Below are 21,539 nucleotides of genomic sequence, written 5' to 3'. Positions count from 1 at the left end.
ATGAAGTCTATTTAAGCTCTGGACGCTGCTTTTGGTGGCACATGGCGTCCAATTTTTAGCAGACTTGCATCCTTTGCGAGGTATTCCTTTTTGATTATTCTAATTTATGGTTGGCCAAACGCAGACAAATGTACAATTTATTTCCCCTGATCAAAAACTATTCTGACAACTCAGCACAAAGGTTTATACTGATTCCTCCTGCTGGAGTAGGGTGGGCTTCAATCAGCTTTTTCCAACAGGATTCCTCAGATTCCTGCTGCCCAAGAGCTGGAGTTCACAAGCTACTATCATTTAAGCCCCAAGCAGATGGAGTGTAATATTGACAATAACATGGGGGGGGGCTGTTGGAGGAGCCCAGCACAAATCTGATTCAAAAAGTGCCTCTAGCTTTCTTGTCTAATGAAACTGTACATTCTCCCTCATTTTATTTTCCTTAACTGAGGAAATATACCACAATCACATGCATTCCTTATGTTACAAAAGACCATGATGAAGTAATTTTGTTCACTGTGTAGTTTATTTTTTTCAGCTTCTGCCACAAAACCCAGCGCAATCCCAAAATATTTTCTCAAAATTGGTGTACAATGTGCCCATCACAAAAAAAATTGGCACTTTCAAACAGGTTTCAAGAAATGGATTGTGGTACCAAACAAATGTGTCCATTAACATTTTTCAAAATGCTGTCATAAAAAAGGTCTTGCTCTTATCCACCAGACACATAATTTCTCAAAATATTTGGTAGCACCTCACCTCAACAATAATGCTGTCCTACACAAGCAGTGAGGAGTATTACTGGTACAAATGTGATATTTTACCTGACTTGCCACCTAGGGTTAGTATATTTAACAATAACCATCCATCTAGAAGAAGCTAATTGGCTAGTTGTTACAAAAAGAAATGTACAATAATAATGTAACTGTAATCCTAATAACTTCTGCTCTGATGAGCACCCAAACATTTATTGACCAGTTTGTGGGTTCTTCTGGGCCCCTTTAATACCATCATGAAAAAATATTCAGAAGACCACCAGCACCAGACATGCCAGAAAAAATATTGTTTTAAATCTGAACATTTCAAGTACAACATTTCAAACATGAGTGTCCTGGATGCTGTGCACATTCAAAAAGAAGAAGCTTGAACACAAAATAGGAAACGCATTCATATAGTGAAGACATGCTTTATGAAACATCAAAAATGCAGGGCATTCACCACAATCATTTTAGAAGCTCCTGCTAAAAAAACAAACTGAATGCTCCAGAGAGAAAGAGAAAAACAAGACAAATGCAGCTGTACCTTCATACTTACAAAATATTTTCTAAAAGCAAACAGGTCAGCATTTCAGCACAAAGATGTTGGCAAGAACTGGTCACAGAAATTAATTTTATATTAATATTCACAGGTAGAAAATGAAGCAAATAATTTTGTAAAAAGAAAGGCTGCTGTTGGTAAGTATAGACAAATAAATGACAATATGCATAAAATAAATTTCACACAAATACTTTTCCAGTATCAGTACTCAACTCTACATGACAAAATGTATACAAACAACAAATCAGTACAATAAAAAAAGAACAGGGTAGGTTCATAAGAAGAATATGAAATGCTTTACATTAGCATGTAAATGAGACACTTCACTGATTCTATAGACTAACCAGATAGTCAGCTCCACAGTCTAAAAATGGGAAGTTATTGTTGAAGGTGAAAGTTCATTTTATATTCACAAAGGGGCATTAACAAGAACAACACAGTAGTAATTCTCTGCCCTGCAATTCACTTTATGAATATTCATTAACTGTTGTATAGCGTACTTCTGAAAACTGCTGTTATGAACAGCCACTTTCTAGACTGGAGTGACAACCCTGTTCCTTGAGTGCCAGATACAGTCCTGGTTTTAGCACCACCCAGAACACAAACGACACAGTTGGATTCGTTATCAGGTTTAATGTAAGCAGGTGACCTTGTGCTGGAGGTACTTGGCATTGTCACCATTCAGATTCATTCAGAACATTCAGGTTTAAGGACCATAATTTATCAAACTGTGCCATTAAGCTCAAACAGAAGCATCACTGCCATTTCAGGCCAGAGTTTCCTACCTCTTTCTTAATCTAAGAATGCAAAGAAGACAAAGAATGAGCTAACCATCTTGTTGGTACGATCTCGAATAACACTGAGAAGGCACTGAAGCCTGGCCTAGCAGCAGTGATTTAAGGCAGTCTGAAGCCCTATTAAATACAATCTTTCCCTTAAGTAAGGATACCAGATTGACAATTAAACCTTAATAGGATGTTTACACATTTCCCGTAGAGCAGTCCAAAGCTCAGTGCAGCTCACGGTTTAGCTAACTTGGCTGTGTGTGGTCAGTCCATGCTGTGGTTAACACAAGCATACATGCATCACTTGGTAAGTGCAGGAGACCAGCTCATACTTCAACAGGGCAGACCTCTCACTGAGATGACCATCCTGCATTGTCACTGGGACAACAGCTCGACCCACGGGTCAGTGAGGAGGGGCATGTGTGCATGTAGGTAGCATGCATGTTTATTTGTTTAAGTACTGCTGCATTAAATGTAAGAAATATGTCTAACATTTACATAATTGGGGAGAGACCTGGGGGGATTAAGTAATTGAAATGCCCTGTGAGGGCAAAAGCCTACCCTGGGTACCTATCACTAGCTGCCCATGAAAAAGTAAAGGTATGTTCTGCGTTTGCTGTAATAAAATAAAAAATGAGCAGCAAAGATCACAAGCAGGGGAGCTATCCAAATGTAATCATTCAGCAAACGGGCAGCCAATCACACTAAAGTGAAGTTGGGAGTTAAACATAATTATAGTCTGAAAGTGTAATAGTCCCAAGCAGACTGGCAATCATGTTTGTTCAATCAATGATGCAGGTAAAAACAAAAAAAGGTTAACCAAAATGTAAACTACACCAGGTCTCATCCACAGCACATAAACTATTCTTGGCAAATCCTAAAATACTTCTACAGATAAATACAGATAAAGCGCTAGTGCACACAAAGAACCCAGAGATATTACTTCAGCAGTGCAGTGAAGCATGTGCCCGTGCTCTGAGATACAAGTTAATACGAGTTTATTATCAACAGTAAAATTACATTTGTCTGATTCCATGTGTCAATTCATATTGTATAAGATTATCTCTTACATGACAACCGATATTTTATGACACTGCTTTGTCATGTACGTTTTCAAGCTTGTCGGTCAAACTGCAATCCAGGGCCGACCACGTCATCTCCTTGGCAAAACGAGAAGTAAAACTAGGTGTTCATAAATTGTTTGATATGTAGCAGTATAAATGTCTGTAGTTCTAGGCTGACTAAAACTAATAAATGTCAGTAGATTACGAACATTCAGTCTACTTCCAGACCGTCCAGCAGCCTGGGAAATTAAAAAAAGCACAGCTTGTAGCAGTATTTTTAGAAATGAATGGTACACAATAGCAGCAGGGCATTCACAACTAAAAAAAGAACAAGGCAAAGACACGTACCTAGATAAATGGGTAAATGTATTAAAGGGTGGCTTAATCAAAGCACCATGAACCACCCTCCAAGGAGAACCCTGAACTGAAATAACCAGCTCAAGGTCTGCAGGACATAGATGTATGAATCATAAAAGCATCAAGTATGATCTGCATTTGAATGCTCTGGTGAGGTTAATCTACAAAGAGCACATCAAAGCATGACAGGTAGACTTGTGCTGCAATACAAAATACAAGCTTGTGCTTACTGTGACAGCAATCTGAAGACTAGAAACAGTACCATTTAACAGCAAATGCATAAAACAACAGTTTTATGCACTACCTAACTGTAGATTCTAAAAGGCCATTTCTTGGATTCAAGACTACAAATAGGATTAGATACGGTAATTTTAGGAAAGAAAAAAAATGCCTAATCATCCACAGAGGAAAAAATATTAATTATTGCTTTTTACTCCATTTAAATCCAGAAACACAGAGGGATCAGTTATCCTAGCAATTAACAATCATGGTGAAACCTTAACACATTCTGGCAAGAATCCATCAGAACTGCTGTTCTTCAAGAAAATAATAAGGCTTCATGGTTAAGCTTTGCCTAGTATGGCACATTTTCAATAAAGACAAGTAATAGAAAATTAGTGGTCGGTGTTGTGTCTGAAAACTTGTAAGATGACCATATTGGCATACTGGCAGTACATTTTTATAATCCATACAAATACTCGACTGGAGAACCTTCAAACTAATCCAAGCTCTACACTGAGTGCTTGTGAAATCCAACAGGCACACTCAGATCTTCTCTGCCTTTGCTGGTACATTCTCTTTGTTTCTTGCAGTTGGAGTTTCGATTTGTGTCTGGACGGAAATGAGGCATCCCTCGAGTGATTCCCACAGGTCTGATCTTCGAAGGTGGTTGGATAGACTTGTGGGGCTGCTCCGCACAATGTTTCTGTGGGAAATGTGCTTGGTTCCTGTCGTCTAATGCGGTTACTTGAGTGGGATCCCTGCATAAGAACTCTCCTGGGGTGCCTGACATGGACGGATCAGGTTGAAAGCTGTGGGGACCACATTGTACTGGCAGATGTGACGATTTGACCATCTGTCCGGGGCTCTGCAGTGTTGAATTACAGCCCAATTTCTCCTCCACTGCACACTTGGAAATCTGAGGTCTGATTTTGCATTTAGTAGCTTGGCTTATGTGCTGAGATTGCGGATGGAATGCTGGCTTGGCCCCTTCTAAAACACTCTGCATCCAGCCTATTCTTTTCTCATCAGTTAGCGAAGGCACCGAGTTTCCTGAAGTCTGTGGTTGCCATGAGAGGGTTGTTTCTGCTCTGCCCTGCGTTTCTGGGTTGGCTAAGTGGCCATTAGTTTTCAGGTGTAGAGGGGATGTGTTAATGGAACGTTGTTCAGATTTCGGAAGATCAATCAACACAGGCTTCGGCTTTTTTGTCAGACACAAGTCACTTATTTCAGATTCTAAGGCATCTGTGTCTAGGGACCTGCTCCTCCTCTTTGCGGATAGTGCAGCAGGTACAGGCGGGCTAATACCAGCAAGACCATAATACCGTGGAAGACTTGCAACCCCCCAGGCGTTATTATAGAACAAACTCCGGTCAAAGTCATTTAACATTTTGTCATCCCATTCTGCAAAAGCATCCTTCTGTAGGTAGCTTTCATATGGTGAGGACTCGTAGGGAGACTCAACATCATCATCTGTACCCTCCATCTCCATCTCCATTTCCATTTCCATTTCCATTTCCAGCTCTATCTCCGTCTCCATCTCTGTGTGACGATCACATTCACCCTCATTTTCTGTATCAAATACATCAAAAGTTACCATAGCTGGAAGAGCCTCCATGTTCTGGGCAAACACAGAGCCAGGTTCAGGACTCCGCGAGAGATTACTGAAAAGCTTGGCGTTATTCGTGAAGTTCACAAGTGCTTGGGAATAGCAAACAGTCTTGCCACGTTCTGCTTCTACCTCAACATTGCTTGAAGGATGTGTTTTCCCTTGATTCTCTGGAAGGTCCTTTCGCTGACCTTGCACTGCATATGAGGATAAATCTCGCAGTGGTAGAGCTGACTTTGGGACAGCAGTGGTACAGATGACATCTTCCACTTTTGTGTCATCTAGATGATTGTCTTTTATTTTCTGAAAGTAGGACACAATTTGACCATTCTTGTTTCTGTCATTAAGGCAACCATATTCATATGAAACACGCTCTCCTTTCAGACTTGGTGTCCATGAAATAACCTGCTGCTCCTCGTTTTGACAAGCTTGTTTTTTATTTAGCCTTGTGATACACTCAGTGGGACTATTTTTAAAACAGAATTTGAATTCAGCCTGTTCCTTGGCAGTTGAATTCTGTACACCCTGCTGTGCACACTCCTGTCCAGGGAGATGCTCTTCCTCAGGGGTCTGAGATGTCAAGCACAAAAAATCTAAAGAGTCCAGTGTGGATGACAATGTTTTGATGGAGTGCTTCCCCTCCAGAGGGGGGCTTGTGAGGGGGTCCTCTGACTCATAGAGCTCATAAAGGGCATCACCGCTATAACTGTCCCTCGGAAGCCTTTCGTTGGCAATTCCAACAATATTGTCGTGTCTGTCCTCATCTGGACCCGGAGTGGTAGAATCATAATAGCCTTCATCACTGTTAGGCAGTGACCCCTGCTGGTCACTCTGAGGTGTCAAGGCAAGCACTGGTGCATGGCCAGTGCCAGTTACATGTTGTAAACTACTGCCATTGCCACCAGCATCCATATTGGAGGAGGGAATCAGTGGTGCTTCAGCTAGGCTAATATCACATGGGTGCTCTCGGGGACAGCTGCCCACCTTTCCAACTATATCACTTTCCCACAGTCCCTTAAGATAATCTACACTGTCAACCTCATCAGGAGTGGCCATTTCTTCCCCTCCACCTTGGTAATTCACATAGCTGGAGCTCCGCTTGGCAGCACAGCGGCCTTTCTCTCCCAGAACTGTCCTATCAGCAATGCTGTCCTCATCCTGGTCGGCAATGACATCACCACAACCGGTCAGCGAGTCAAAGCTTTTCAGAGAGGCCTCATCCGCTGATTTCACCCCAATATGGTCAGGTGGCTGAAACTGTTTACCCTCCTGTGTTAGTTCCAGCCTGGCTACAGGCGTAAGGGCAAGGTCAAGATCAACATTTGAGCAAAGAGCCTCACCTTCAGTAGCAATATTCAGAGCATCTGATGCTAGCTCTAGAACTGCACCTGTCAGTGAGTTCAAGCTGTCTTGGTCGGTGCAGTCAATACTGTTTTTAGACACAAAAGCCTCCTCATTTACTTCACATGTTATAATTAAAGTATCTTTGACATCAGAAGCAGGAGGCTTGGGTTCAACTAAATTACCCACACTCTTTGGGTCGTGGTTATCAATCTCAGACTCAGTGGGACGTATCATGTGTTCACTGATGTCTCCCGACATTTCAAAAGCCTCACGATTTCCAGATTCAGCATTTCTGTGCTTTTTGGGACACCTGAGGCTGTTAAAGAAACCTTTTAGTCCTCTCTTTGGTCGGCGGAAGGGCAAGGACTTGTCCCAAAAGGCTTTATGGTCACCACTGAGTGACGGCAGACAGGAGGACACACGCTCTTCAGAAAACTCATTCATAACCTGTGAACTCTTGCTGCTTGGTAAGGCAGAGTCTTTTTGTGTGTGGTATTCAAAGTCTTTTGTTGGCATGTCCCCTGCTCTACCTCCATCTTCCCAGCTCACCTTGCTGATGCCATCGTGGGTTTTGCTCTTGTTTATCCCCTTTTTTGAATTTCCCTTTCCATGACATTTTCGACCCCTAAAGAAGCTTGGCAGACTGCATATGCTTTTTCTGCCCCCAAAGAGCTTGAGGGCAGTCCACTTCAGTGACCTGGTTGGTTGTGGCTCTGGAAGGTTCACATCACATGACTCAGATGAAGACATAACCTCAAGATGGAGCCCCCTCACAGTTTGTCCAGAGTCCCCAATCAAAGGCTCTGTCACACCAATGGGCCCACTTTCTTTTCTTGGTTCCATGGTGATTATATCTATGAAAGGGTTTGCTCAAATGTGGGTAGGAAAGCTGACATCAAAGTCAAAATGGAGACATCTTATGTTCTGAAATTTCAACAAAAAAAAAAAAAGAGAAAAAATGTATTAGATCATTGTCTTTTGTACATGTTACCATGCCCATTTTCAAGCCTGTTCAGTTCAAATAATAGTATATTTTATTCAGTTTTTACACAATTACAGGTATGGGGTCAATTCACAATGGAATGTTCATTTTTGAAAAAATAAATTATTCACCAGGAATCCAAGGATTCCTTTCCCTTCAATCCACATCTACTCATACTTATAATTATATTTGTTGATATAATAAATGTTTGTATCCTATTCCAATTAAAATTCCAACCAACTGTGTGCATTTAATTCAATTTGGAATTGACACCAAAACCCAGAAAATTGATTTGCTTCTATCAACAATTAATATTAATGTACAGATTTCATGGCCAGTACCTTCCAACTAAATAAAATTAAGAAACTAGATATGCTCAACAAAAATTTGGGAACACAATCCATAGTCCATTAAATCATGTTTATACAATAGTGTGCAGGTATGACTTTAGAAAGGATGTTGTGTTTTTCAGGTTCCCTCTGTTCATTATACCAGAACATCCAAAACATATGAAATGCAAGTATACAGTACAGGCTTGTTTCAAAACAAGACCAAACACACTGATGTGACACCACCATAAATCCATCTTTACCATGTCCTCTGAGATCAGGGAACAGACCCAGTGTGGATGAAAAGTGTACTTTTCTCAAAGTACAATATTTGGAAATCGGTATACTATCAAGTGTTCTGGGTGAAAAATCAACCAGAGGTGTTGGAGTTGACCACTCCAATTTTACATCATATCTTTGGCATTAAAGTAGGGAGAAACCAGAAAACGTGTAGTGTGACACAATGAGGCTAATGTTTTGGATGTTCTTTATTGAATATATAAAGAACATTTAGCTACAGAAAGTTTGAGCAAAATTGGAGAGGTCCACTCCCACACCACTGGTTGATTTTTCAAGGAATAACCCTACTTTCATTTCCTTTTTTCATTGCCGATGTAAACAGTTATGTGCATCTCGCTGCCACTGTTTTTCTTTTCCTATTTAAAATTCATTCGAAGTAAGAATTTAAGGAAATTATATAGGTTCAACAAAAATGCTCGGTGTTTGACTCAGCACAACTAAAACAATGATGCTAATTAAACAAAACTAACGTTGGATTCTGACAATAGACAATAATACATTAACTTAATCTGAACCTGTCGCATGTTGTCTCAACCCGGTCAAGTAGCTACCCCCAGTAAAGCTCTGCTCCAATGAACTGAAGCTCGGCCTACTCCAGGAATAACACTGCAATAAAACATGCAGAAACTTATATAGCAACTTAAACGGAATTCGAGCCAATCCCGCAAAGCCAAAATGGCAACACGACTGTCATTGGTTTTACAGTTTGTTAATCAATTCCAGAATATTCATATTTGTCGGCATCACCACAGGAAGCTAGCGAGTTACACGGCTAGCCTACAATAACAGAGAATATCTCCAGCAACTCTATTCAGGAGAAAGCAGCCAGGCTACTCAGATGAATACAGTAAACTGGCTGATGTGATGGAGCACAACATTGTTCAGCAACCTATAGACTAATGCTTTAATCAGTTATAGGAGTGCAGTAATTCTCAGATTGGCTGGCTAGTTAGCTAACGGGTTAACATAGTATCCAGTATTTCAGCGACAAATCAAACGGTTGCAAAAAAGTATAATTTCAAAAGATTAGTTAGCAAGCCTGCTAGCGGACTGGCCACAAAGCACAGGGAACTCGATAGCTAGGTAGACTTGATGTGCTTGTAGATGGTTTTTGCGCTTTGATAATGTTACAGTGCTAAAGAACACAAATCCACTCACCTTTAGGCCACAGGTATTACATGAAGCTACAAGTTAACAGCATGTTAGCGTTTTGCATCCTGTTGAAACAAGCCGTCGAAGCTGTACATACTTGTTACTAGCAAACAAAGGCTGGACCGCTTGCGGCAGAAAATGAATGACGGGTGAAGGGTCCAATTGAAAAAGAGAAAGGAAACTAGGGAGCAAATAGTATGATAGTGGTGGGTGGGACAATCTCTGAGAAACCACGCTGCTCTTTCTGTGTGTATTATGGAAGAACCATTGATGCAGTTTATTAGAAGACATGCTCTTTGGTTGCTTGTACAATGACACAACATTATACTCCTACAGCCTTTCATGTTTACAGCCAATTTCACAATATACACCATAAATATACTATTCCTGATTTGATTAAAAAAGAAATACCTTTGTGCCATTTGTATATGCCTTAAGTATACACATTTTGGTCCCAGAACCTCAACTATGTCTATGACCAACTCACTACTTACACTAATCAAAAAGTATGCAAATGCAGAACAATATGTTACCCATTTACAAATCTGATTCCAGTTGTTAAACAGGTTGACGTCAAACCTGAGCCACGCAACTGATTTCATGCATTATCCAATAAGAGTGCAAATGTGTGGCACAAGGTCAACCTCTGTCTAAATAGGAGTGCTTGATACTCAATGTCCAGGCCACATGACCAGTTTGGTCAGCTGACTTCTTAATTTTAAAATTAGCATGGTGAACTGATTGGATAAAGAAGGCATATGTTTTTCTTTCATGTTACTTAAACATCAGTGTCACTATCAAACAGTAACATAAATTACAGTGCAGACTGGGTCATTAATTTCAGAACACTTTGATTCTTGATTTTAAATCCACAGGTCCTGTTGATTTGCTGGACAGGTTCTGCAGACATTCTGGTGTGACAAAACCCTTCCCTGGATCGTATTTATTTTGATGAACATTAATCTTTTATGATGACATTTCATATATATATCAATTAAAGCTGGTTTGGTTAATAAAAAAACAATCATTGCATAATTACTTAGATAGTATAAAATAATTTCACTTGTGTACAGTCTTATTAAATTAACACATCCAGCAAAAAAAAAGCTCCACAATATAATATTAATAAACTTGTATTCAAAATGCATACCGGCAGAAAATTGCATGCAGCTCTGCTTCATGATTTAATTCAAGCCATTTTTGACACTAAAAACCGTTAACCCTTTAAATCATTGGATAAACCTCAATTAAAGAAAATGTATATGGAATTAAATTCTTCTTACAATTATGCAGTGTTAAATGCTGTATAAGAGATGAGCTATAAAGTACCCAGGTTCCTACACAGAGGGTTCAGAGGACAAGAATGACACAACTGTTGTACCTTTGAAGGAGATTCAGACTTGGATAGACTTGTTTGTTTTTACAATACAAAATACGAATCATGAAATATGTCTACAGAATATTTCTAAGAAACACAGAAAGAAATCAGTTTGTGTTCAGTGTCCTTTTCCAGTGTGAGGAGATCCTCATACTAGTGTTAATTAAAGTGACATCATGTGACATGTTTCAGGTAGTTTCTCAGTATTGGGGGGATTTCCAGAAGGTCGAGGGAACGCATGTTGTTAGCTGCGCGTAGATATCTTCGGATAGCAAGTCGTGTTTGGGACATCAGTGACTTGGGGCAAACTGGAAATAAACACAAGAGTTTACGTTAACTGGAATTTGGTATCACAAGCACCAATATAGATTAGGTTAAGTATTACATAGTGATTAGTTATATAGTGCAATCCATTAACTGTAGAGCAGGCACTACAGATATGAAATGAATAACTAGAATAGTCTTACCTCTCTCTTTGAGTAGCAGCAGCACCGCTTCGTTTTGCTTGGTGGTTTTGTCTATAATGAGAGTGGGGAGGTAGACATTTGCCCCAAAGTCTATCAGCAGCTGGATATACTCAACACCACAGCCATACCTAAGGCACATCTCCAGCACGGTCTTAGGCTGCTTGATCCTGGCAAGCAGCTTCTCCTCAATGCAGTTGTAATTTGGATCGCTGCCTTGCAGGAGGAGCAGCTTGAAGCAGTCCAGGTGTCCGTAAACTGCGGAAAGGTACAGGGGGCCAGTGCAGGCCGTGGCGTTGGTTGCCCACTCGGGCACCTTCGGCCGGACGTTGACCTCCGCCCCATGCAGGAGGAGCTCTCTCAGGATGTCCACATCCCCTTCACGGGCGGCTGTGAGTACAGGAGTGCAGTTGTTGTACACGCTGCCGTTGGGGTCAGCCCCAGCTTTCAGGAGCGCCGCCACGCAGTCCAAATGCTTCCCACTGACGGCGGTGAAGAGCGGGGTCTGGGCCTTCACATCCAGGCTGTCCACCTCTGCGCCGTGGGCCAGGAGGAGCTCCAGGCACCGGAGGTGGCCCTGAGCAGCCGCCGTCCGGAGAGGGGTGCCAGGGATCCCCCAGCCTGTCCGACTGTTGATGAACTTCCTGTACTTCTCCTGAGACAGCAGCTCAGCCAGGAGTCCGGCGTCATCATTGGAAACGGACTGGTTCAGCAGCCTGCCCTCGCCAGAGTCTTCTTCATCATCCTCCTCTCGGGAGTGGAGCATGGAGAAAATCTTGGATATATCCATCAAGCTCATGTCCATGGCTTTTCCGAGCACCATTATTCAAATGAACTTCTCAAAACTCCATCTGGAATTGCAGTGGTTGTAAAAATATATATATATTATGCACAGAAATGAAAAGAAAAAAAAAATCAGACCGGATGTAGGCCCATCCATCACCAAGCAATAGGTCCTAAATGTAATCTGTTATACATTACACATTATCTTTTTACAGTTCCAACAACATGTTCATTAAATCCATTTCTCTTCAAGAGTGGCTGACATTCCTGTATCCATGCTTATGTTGACAGGTCCTTGGTTGAGCTGCAAGATATCACCAGAATATTACTTATTTTTCCTTTATTTTCTTTGAGGATGGGTTCCCACTATTGGGTCTATTTCCTCCCAGGCTTTCTACCTATTTGCTCACCAATGGATGTGAAGCATATTATGACAATGCTTTGGAAACTTTGCAATTTAATTCCATTTGTATTTCATAAAGATAAAAAATATATATTTGTCTTGCCATATTTGCCAAGCAGAAAAGACACTGAAAGAAGACACTTACCTCAGTCAAAAATCCATACTTCCAATGATGATGCAGTTGGTTACCTAGATTTATCCTGCCCTCATTGCTGCAACAGTAGCTTGAACAGAAGGAAAGTACTGGGAAGGGGCTGTTTCCAGTGGACACAGACATATAAGCTGAGGCACAGTGTCACCATCTGACACAGCACTGCCACACAGAATGGCCTGCTCGTCAAGGGGGGCTAATTTTAGGCAGCAAACAGATCTCCAACAAACTTCCATTCTTGGAAAGCTTGAGCAGGAAAGGTATATTTAGACGGGTGATGGGCATGTGCTTTGCCACCATCTTAGTTGGATTGATTGGCTGGCCTTGAATTCTCATGCCTCAAGAACAAACAAGTATCCATGTAAATATTTATCGTAATTGCTACTGTATTTTGAGGACCCCTCTCTCTCTCTCTCTCTCTCTCTCTCTCTCTCTCTCTATTCTGTCTGTCTGTCTGTCTGTCTCTCTCTCTCTCTCAACCCTCAACACAGTTTTATATTGTAATTCCTACCACACAACAATTCCTCTGAAATTTGACGTTAACCTGCTTTGTGTTAACTTACATTCATGTTTCACAGGGTTGTCGTGGTTCATGTTTACATATCACATTTGTTGTTGCCTTCTTGGTCAAACCTGTTGCAGTCACTTTCTCAGGGGCTGCTGTAAACAATCAGCTGTCCATGCACTTCCCAAAGTCTTGTGTTCATTTGACAAATACACACAGCCATTCACAGCATGAACACTGCAAATCACTTTGTTTCCCCTTGTTGACAATGTCATTTTGAATTTCATGGAGCACATTATGACAAAATAAACTCATAAATGGAAAATAGAAGTGAAAGAATTATTTGTTTATGACAAAACATTCCATTTAATTCTATTGTGTAATAAACATGCTGTATGTACGCTATGTATGCTCTATGTAAAAGATACTTTCCTTTGACTGGCAATGTTCTGTGACTGATTGTTAACACAGTAGTTTCCAAAAAATATTGTTTACAATAAAATAAATAATGCAGACCATGAAAGATCACTAAATGTAGTTGATAACAGATTTTGTCTTTGACTGATCGGAGGCTTTTACCAATAGAAAAGTGGTTCATTTTATAACACATATTTGAAGCAGCTGTTAAAAATGCATTATTTTGTGATGTGTATTTTCAGTGAATTAAAACATTATTGGCATCTGCCAAATGCCTGTAATGTAATATAATGTACCAAGGAAGAAGCTAGGCTTCAATTAGTATAAAAGTAGGAATTTGTAATCTGCTGCCAGAGGAGCTTTCACAAGATCTGGTTTCAGGAAGCTAAAGGTGCTAACAAATGGCAGCATAGAACAACATGAGGTGTGGCAGACTTGACATTTCTCAAATTCTATGGCAATTTTCTGTTGCTTTGTGAAATGCATTGTCTATTTGAATGTATTGTTCAAAACAATAACCATAGATTTAACTGTGGTGCTTTTCAGGGAACTAAAAGTACTTTATATTGAAGGAGGGATACTCACCTCAAGCACGGTTAAATTTAGTGTGCCATACTTAAGCCGTTCTCACAGCATTCCTTGAGCAGCTGTGATGATTCAGACAGTTCTGACTATATTACTTACCTCATCTTACCATCTTATAACGGATTGCCAGCTTACCTTTTTATGCTGCAGAAATATCAACCCATATTTTCAAAAATATTTAAATGTACTTTATTTGTTCAGCTCTTTTCTTTCAAGTGAGTAAACTCAATCACAGACATGTATACATTTCATATAGGAAACGACTGTGATCACACTGGTGAAGAATTTAAATTCCACATTCAGGGCTAAAATGGAGAAGCCAACTGTGCATTCCAGCGTATGTGTGCCTGCATGTGTGTGTGCATGTATATATGACAGAATGAAATATATGAATAGTTAACAATGCAGACACAAAGTTGCTGTTTACCTTGAAGCAAGAGCAGACAGACAGCATGGCTGTGCATGGACAGTGTGGGGACATACTCTGTGCCCTGACAGACACCTGGGGGGGTGATAAAGAGCACCAGATGGGAATCCTTCTTGTGGATAAGAGTGTGTAGGAGTACTCAGTGGTTAAATAAAGCTTTTCTGACATTCCTCGGCTTGTCTGTTTGGGGTGCAACATATAGACTCTTGAGCTGAGCTGTGTAGGCATTTGCTGGTTCAAATAATTCTGAGCCAAACAATGTTCTATTTATCCCAACCACAATAGCTTTGGAGCCAGAGAAGCCCTATAGGCAGTTTATATGTACAGTCCAATTACATATTCTGTGCTCAGCAACAGGGCCATCTGTTAATCTCATTCAGGTTTTCTCACTGAAATTCACCTCTTCACTGGATGTACTGTTTTATGTAGTCACTAGGGGTCTCTCTGAAGCAACTCTGATACCTGTTGTAATTTTCACAAGACTGTGAAACATTGACTTCCAATTAATATAAGACAGTAAAGAATAGGACGTCACAATTAATGAATGTATAATATAGCAGTAAACCCATCACATTTGTACAATGTTTTAGTTATTTTCAAATGCATGAGTCTTTGTAATCTACTGTTTTAATAGTCTAATATGAATAGATAAAATCACCAGATCCTTAGCTCTTAAAAGGTTACATTTAGCTTTTAAGTAAGAAAAACAAAGGTGAATAAGCCCCTTACCTTAATTAGCATCAATTTCCTTGTGGGTGAAATCTCCTTTTGCTAATCTCTATAGAAATGGCATTGTCATGTAGCACACCTTTGTGATTTAAAGTAACCTCTAGCAGAAGAAGAGTGGGGGCTTAAACCTCATGACCCCTCAATCACCTCATTCCTGTTTGTTCATGGCTTACAATTAGCATAGGTAAAATTAGAAAATGAAAGCAAGGCAACAGAAAAGATAATTAGACATAATCTCATTCCCCATTTAAAAATGTTTTCATTATTTCTGTTCATTAACTTTCAACTTTTTTTCTGGTTAACTTGTGTTTTAAATCAAGGTCTACAATGCATTAGATTTTGGTAAAAACTTGACGATAAATGACTATTCATAGCTGATTAGCACATGGTTGTGGTATAGTGAAGGTTGCTGTGTAAAGGGAATTGTTCAATTGTAAGGCCTTGTTCTATTTAATTGCAGATTTGTATGTAGTATTAATAAGTATATATAGCATTCAACACTTGAAAATGTGACATTCTACAAAGTCACTTATTTGCTTGATAAACTAGTCATTAAGTCACACTACACAAAACTATGGTTGTGACTTTGCTATACTTCCATAATAAGGAAAAATGAAAATGAAAATCCATGAAAAAGAAATCTTAGGTAATGTTAAGTTGGATTTACTAAGCACTTCAAAGTAATCTTTGTAAAGATTGCTGACTCGGAAAACACTTTTTCAGAAAGCTTCTAACTAATTAAAGTGTGTTACAAATTCTACACGTGTTAAACGACAAGCTGTCAAGATAAACTGATAACCTTTCGGCAAACATGCACCCTAGATGCCTTGAAAGTTCACCACTGGACTTTTCTAAAAAACTGATTGCAGGCTAAGTTTTGTTTTGTATTCACTGCCCTTCTTTTCCTGCAGTGCAGCTCCTAACACACACTCGTCTTTCACACTCCATCAAACCCATCTCTCGGGGGATTAACACACCAACTGGGCTCATTCCAGGCTACTCTGGGTGTGAAGAGATAGCGACCTCCCTCTGTTCCCCACCCTGCTGCCGTCACCCCCAACAGAGCACACCATCCCCCCTCCACATGCACACACTCTTGTGAAGACATCTGGCCCCAGTCACAAAAAACTTTTTAAAACTTTTTAAACATCTCAATCTCCATGACGTTCTACATCTTCAAGACCAACAGCAAGCGGCTAGAATTTGTTTCACTACAATTTCACTGCTTCACATGGGACATTTTTACATGTATTCTAAAGGAATGGAGCAACAGTAATAAATGTGCCCTGAAATGTAATGAATGCACTCACTGTCCCCATTGTAATTACCTGCTCCTATTAAATTACATGTGAAATCTTGCAGAACACACTGGCTTCTGTCATGCCTCTCTACAGCAACCTAAGAACACACAGAAATCTTAGGCTTATGTACAAAATATACAATTTTATTTTTTTGCAACTATAATGTTTGTAGTACAGAAGGCATTTACATTGTTTAAAACCAAATGGCACACATGCAAACAAATACAAATATAGAAGTTTACTTTTTTTAAAGTTACACTGATATCAGTGAATAAACATTTTACAAAAATGGTACAAAATCTTGTAAATCTTTGTAAAGCATTGCAAGCATACTTTCTGATCACATTACATTTGTCAATTCAATATGAATAAAATTTTTATACATGAAGTATGTCTTGCTTTTTAATACAAAAAAGCAAATAAATAGTATGTCGGACTGGTATTATATTATACACAGTGCAAATTCCAGAGTGTGTTAAATGTGTCATATCCCACACAAATTTTTCATTGATTCATGGCCACAGTAACACATTATGAAATTTCTTATCATTCTGGTATTTTGGCATTTGGCCATCAGACCGTAAAATTGACCTCCAACATACCAATGTAAACAATGAGTGATAGGAAGAGGACCTCTCAACACACCAGGCTGTTTACCAGTTTAATCTCGTCAATGGTGTTCACATGGCAATTCCAGGGTATACTGCCTCTGTGTGCATTGGGGCTTGTGGGAAGGGGTAGGCTTGCTGGTGTCCATAGGTGGCATGTCCGTCCAGGTAGGCGGGGGTCATCAGCACTGTGTGCTCTGGGGGGATTCCATAGCTCAGGTACTGCGGCTGGAAAAAGGGGCCCAGGGCCTGTGGTGGACCGAGATACTGTTTGGCATGGGCCCCTGGTGTGACGTACCCAGCTCTCCCTGCATACAAGGTGTTGTTGCCCACCGCGTCCTCCGTGCCCGCATCGGAACCGTTGTGCTGTCTGCCTGTGGACCCGGAACTGGCGCTAGAGGGGCAGGATGGAGCGGCTCCTTCAGAAGAGGGCCCGGATTCCAGCAAGTGGCTCTGAATGGGGGCCGATTCACTGCGGCACTCTCCAGGCTTGGGCTTCAGACACCGGCAGCAACAGGCGGCGACAATGGAGCCAACAAGCACGAAGGACACGAACGTGCTAGCCACAATCACGAAAGGCAGGTACATGGGCACTGAAGGGGAAAAGCATAAAATTTGATTATGTAAAGCTGCAACACACAGACCCTCCTCCCCCTTCCCCACTCCTACGCATCCGCTGGCCATTTTCACCACTTCAGTCGGGTCCAAGCCTACACTCCACATAAGGAGTAATTCAAAACCCTCCCAAGAGCACTAAAAGTGTGCTGAATGGAGGGCGGTGAATTCCAGGATAAGGTTTCCTCGAACAAAGCCAGTTTGTATTATGCCTCTTTTAGGTTTAACCTATGTTTAAAAAAAGGCATGCCTAGACTGGGACAAAGTAGCCTATAATCTAAGCAATAGCAATGACAATGGTAAAACATGACGATTTCTAACGAAACTTAATTATGGCAATGCTCTTACCTTGTGGCGGAGTTTTGTTGCCTTCCCTGTCGTTTTCCATGTCGAAAAAATTGTCGTTGTTGCAAGTGGTCTGGTCCAACCTCGCCTCGATTGCGGTGCAGCAGTACCGCAGAATGCAAGTCCCGCAGCAATACTTTGCGTCCTGGCCATCATGACGCTCCGGGCACTGGAAACCTTTGTGCCAGTTGTCAGAGTCGGTCCAGCCGTGGCAGTACTCTCCGGTACTTTCAACTCCAGTTAGCTGCGTCCCAGAGATTAGGAAACACAAAGCGCAAACTACAATAGAAAGTTGCATGTTGACTAGTACCTAGACAATGTTCTAAGTATTGTCTAATTCTCCAAAATAATACTTTAAATGATAATGTTGAGTCTGTTTTACTTTCTACTTGCGAAATTTGTTTATAAAAAACGAAAAGAAGCGCGAAGCACAGTAGAGTTACTGTTTCAGGGAGCACTCGCAAATTGACACGACACACTCACAGCCTCCGCAGTTTTCGCCCCTTGCCCCCACGTAGCTATATAATCCTATCTCACGAGTGGGTGGAGTTCATGGATACAGGCATTGTCGACGATTACCCGGATTCTCCGATAATCTCTATCTCGGGACAAGCTATTTAAATATGTTCTTAAAGAGAATTGAATTGATTTTCGTGTCCCCACGCGACACTTAACACAAACCAGTGGAACATTTCTATTTTGCTAGCTAGTTTAGTTAGTGTAGTCAGATGTGGCAGTTACATTTTCTTGTGGTAATAAAAGTAATTGAAAAAAGTAATTTTCAGTTTCATTTATTATGATAACTATTATATATTCACTAGACAGAACATGACTAATTAAGTCCTTAATGTAATTCTCTATGTATGTGAACTTCCTTAATTATCCCAAGAAAATATAATAAGGATAAAGAATGCAAATAGTTGATTTCCCTATTCCCACCTGATTTGTACTCTCTACAAAATGTCTCTTTGTTTGTGCAACTCAACAGGTGACCATACACAGAAGCTGGCCTGGACTGTTGCATTACCTGCAACCTAATTGTCAGTCCAAAGGAGGCAAGCACTCACTGGACAGTCATAAAACCACACATTTCAAGTTATTGAAAGGAAAAAGCATTTTGGCATGCCTGGTAAATTAGTCCAAGACAGAGATAAGCTATGACATAAGACAGAGCTGTCAGCTCAGAGGATTTACCACCATAGCGTTTTGTCTTTTTGTCTTACTCCAGACTGTCTGAGTATGTGGGCCATTAGTCAATGTCCTCAGATGTCAATCTCCACAGTTGCATTCCACTTCCATTTCATATATTTTAAATTGATTTTATTGATCTTACTTACGCATTTTTGTTTATATATTTATTTGTGGTCTGAATCACATAGTGGTGGCCTCTTTCAAATCAGCCTCGGTGCATACATTTATCTCTAAATATACTGCTAAATCTATTTATGCATTAAACTAACAGCTTTTAACATACATAATTAGAACTAAGGACTTTTTTATTATCTATCCTTTATTTTACGAGGAAAATCAATAGTTTATCTTTGGGATTCCAGAGCTATATTTTTGTCATTTCATGAATGTGGTCTCTACTGGATTTACTCATTCTATCAGAAGACTGTCAGCAAAGAATTTCACTCAAGAAGTCACTACAGTATCTTTAAACTGTATCTGATCCATTTGCAGATAGCTAAATGCAATGCGTTCACAAGCTTAAGTGCATATAGTAAAGCTCGCCAAAGAACCATCAAATGCCTTCCACAGAACCTGGCAGTTTTTTGCAGGGCCTAAAACATACAGTTGCATTCCACAGCTTGGAATAGTGTTTTCTACATTGGCCTGCTCATGAGCTCATGACTTATCCTCCTTAAATGGTGACGCCCAACCCCAAACTCACTGAACAGCCAGATTCAGGTGACAAACAAACATAAATATACATTTATAACACAAATATAAAAGTTTGTGGCTGTTTGATTTGGGAGGTGCCATCATTGTTCTTATGGGGCTGTGATTGTGAAAGCCTTACTGACTCTTAAATCATCTGCACCCAAACTCTGCAAAGTATGTGAGGACATAGGTTTGTAGCATGCTATGCAAACAACATTCAAACAAAAAGACAACAACAACAACAACAACTGATTATGATTACGTTTTACTATATTAAGATATTCGGTATTCAGCATTTAATGGGTTTCCCCAGCAAAAACATTCCAGCCCAAACTAACCAACTGACTGTCACTACTAATAATGAGGATGAAAGCCACTCAGCAGCAGTATTGTTGAGATGTACATCATTTGCACTCATTTAAGTTGCACATTTATATTTCATTAAAGTAATTGTTCATTAAAACAATGCATGTAAAAATGGAACATGGTCATTTTTTCTTATTCGTTTCTAGGCCAGACTAATATGACATTTTCTTCCTTATCAGTAAACTGAGGACCATTCTTATGATAATATGGCTACCAGTGGGGGACCACCCTAGTAATTAGGAAAGAGAGGCTGCCCCTTCCCCCCGGCCTCTTCTACCTTTAGAAGGGTCAGGGCTAGATTGAAATCTGGGAAAGACCAGTTTTTCTTTGCATATAACAGCCATAGATGTATATAGATGTACAGATGCTCAACAGCCAATCCACAAAATGTATTCTGCTTCCTTGTATGCAGGCTCCAATAGAAACAAATAAAATAATTTGTAAAATAAGACATTTGGAACATTGTTATAATGCAATTTTAGTGTCACAAAAACCTTACATACTACATAGCCTAATGAAGAGCCAGTGTATATGCATTGTTCATATTGTTGCAGTTTATTTCTTAGCAGTTTGAGTAGCAGAATCAAACAGGTTACACAGCCTTTCTATATGCAGCATATCTGGGAATATCATATCAGGGAGTAAGTAGACATGGGAATTATGGAAATGTGTGTAAAACACCCATGGCTATGTTGAACATGACTTGGTGTGTAATCTCTGTGCGGTACCTTTAGGTCACATGGAGGTACTAGTAAAATGTGCAGGCTTACAAATACACAATGAGTTAAGTTTTGAATCTGGTAGCCAGAGCATGAAGTGCGTTGGTGTGAGCACATTTCCCAGAGTCTGCCTTTACAGGGATTCACACCTGTTTCAGTAGCAGGCATGCAGGCTCATCCACATCCGGTTCTCTTCAAAAAACCTAACAGTGTTATTCTGGCTCCATCCAGGATGTGGTAGCAATTAATTCAATGAGAGCAGTGTACAATGAGCTGGGCTTTGACTCAAGTGAGATTTCTGCTTTTTATGCAGTCTTTTTGATAGCTTCACAAAGGAAATTGTTGTGTCTAAGGCTATTTCAGAATGCTAGGAATGCATACCTTTACATATCCACTGCACTGATAACTTG

General features: G+C 40.3%; 3 protein-coding genes across 3 annotated transcripts; all 3 read right to left on the bottom strand.

Annotated features, from left to right (window-relative positions):
• Positions 1-498: 498 nt before the first annotated feature.
• On the bottom strand, positions 499-9,576 carry LOC133123239 (APC membrane recruitment protein 1-like). The gene is made up of 2 exons (XM_061233579.1): positions 9,456-9,576; positions 499-7,610 (listed from the first exon to the last, which is right to left on the bottom strand). The coding sequence occupies exon 2, from the start codon at positions 7,527-7,529 to the stop codon at positions 4,245-4,247; it is 3,285 nt and encodes a 1,094-aa protein (XP_061089563.1). The 5' UTR covers positions 7,530-7,610; positions 9,456-9,576; the 3' UTR covers positions 499-4,244.
• Positions 9,577-9,702: 126 nt separating this feature from the next.
• On the bottom strand, positions 9,703-12,772 carry LOC133124847 (ankyrin repeat and SOCS box protein 12-like). The gene is made up of 3 exons (XM_061236380.1): positions 12,623-12,772; positions 11,295-12,142; positions 9,703-11,135 (listed from the first exon to the last, which is right to left on the bottom strand). The coding sequence occupies exons 2-3, from the start codon at positions 12,112-12,114 to the stop codon at positions 11,002-11,004; spliced, it is 954 nt and encodes a 317-aa protein (XP_061092364.1). The 5' UTR covers positions 12,115-12,142; positions 12,623-12,772; the 3' UTR covers positions 9,703-11,001.
• A 4,361-nt stretch (positions 12,773-17,133) lies between these two features.
• LOC133123219 (protein shisa-1-like) lies at positions 17,134-18,540 on the bottom strand. The gene is made up of 2 exons (XM_061233558.1): positions 18,164-18,540; positions 17,134-17,793 (listed from the first exon to the last, which is right to left on the bottom strand). The coding sequence occupies exons 1-2, from the start codon at positions 18,456-18,458 to the stop codon at positions 17,273-17,275; spliced, it is 816 nt and encodes a 271-aa protein (XP_061089542.1). The 5' UTR covers positions 18,459-18,540; the 3' UTR covers positions 17,134-17,272.
• Positions 18,541-21,539: the final 2,999 nt, after the last annotated feature.

Source organism: Conger conger, chromosome 3 (assembly GCF_963514075.1).
Source record: "Conger conger chromosome 3, fConCon1.1, whole genome shotgun sequence".
NCBI lineage: Eukaryota > Metazoa > Chordata > Actinopteri > Anguilliformes > Congridae > Conger > Conger conger.
Note: the sequence above shows the minus strand (reverse complement) of the source record. Positions and strands in the feature narration are given on the sequence as shown.

Coding starts and splice junctions, on each gene's coding strand:
- LOC133123219 (XM_061233558.1), bottom strand. CDS start 18,458: ATGCAACTTTCTATTGTAGTTTGCGCTTTGTGTTTCCTAATCTCTGGG. Junction 17,794..18,163: donor CAACAAAACTCCGCCACAAG/GTAAGAGCATTG, acceptor TTTCCCCTTCAG/TGCCCATGTACCTGCCTTTC.
- LOC133124847 (XM_061236380.1), bottom strand. CDS start 12,114: ATGGTGCTCGGAAAAGCCATGGACATGAGCTTGATGGATATATCCAAG. Junction 11,136..11,294: donor GCTGCTACTCAAAGAGAGAG/GTAAGACTATTC, acceptor GTTTATTTCCAG/TTTGCCCCAAGTCACTGATG.
- LOC133123239 (XM_061233579.1), bottom strand. CDS start 7,529: ATGGAACCAAGAAAAGAAAGTGGGCCCATTGGTGTGACAGAGCCTTTG.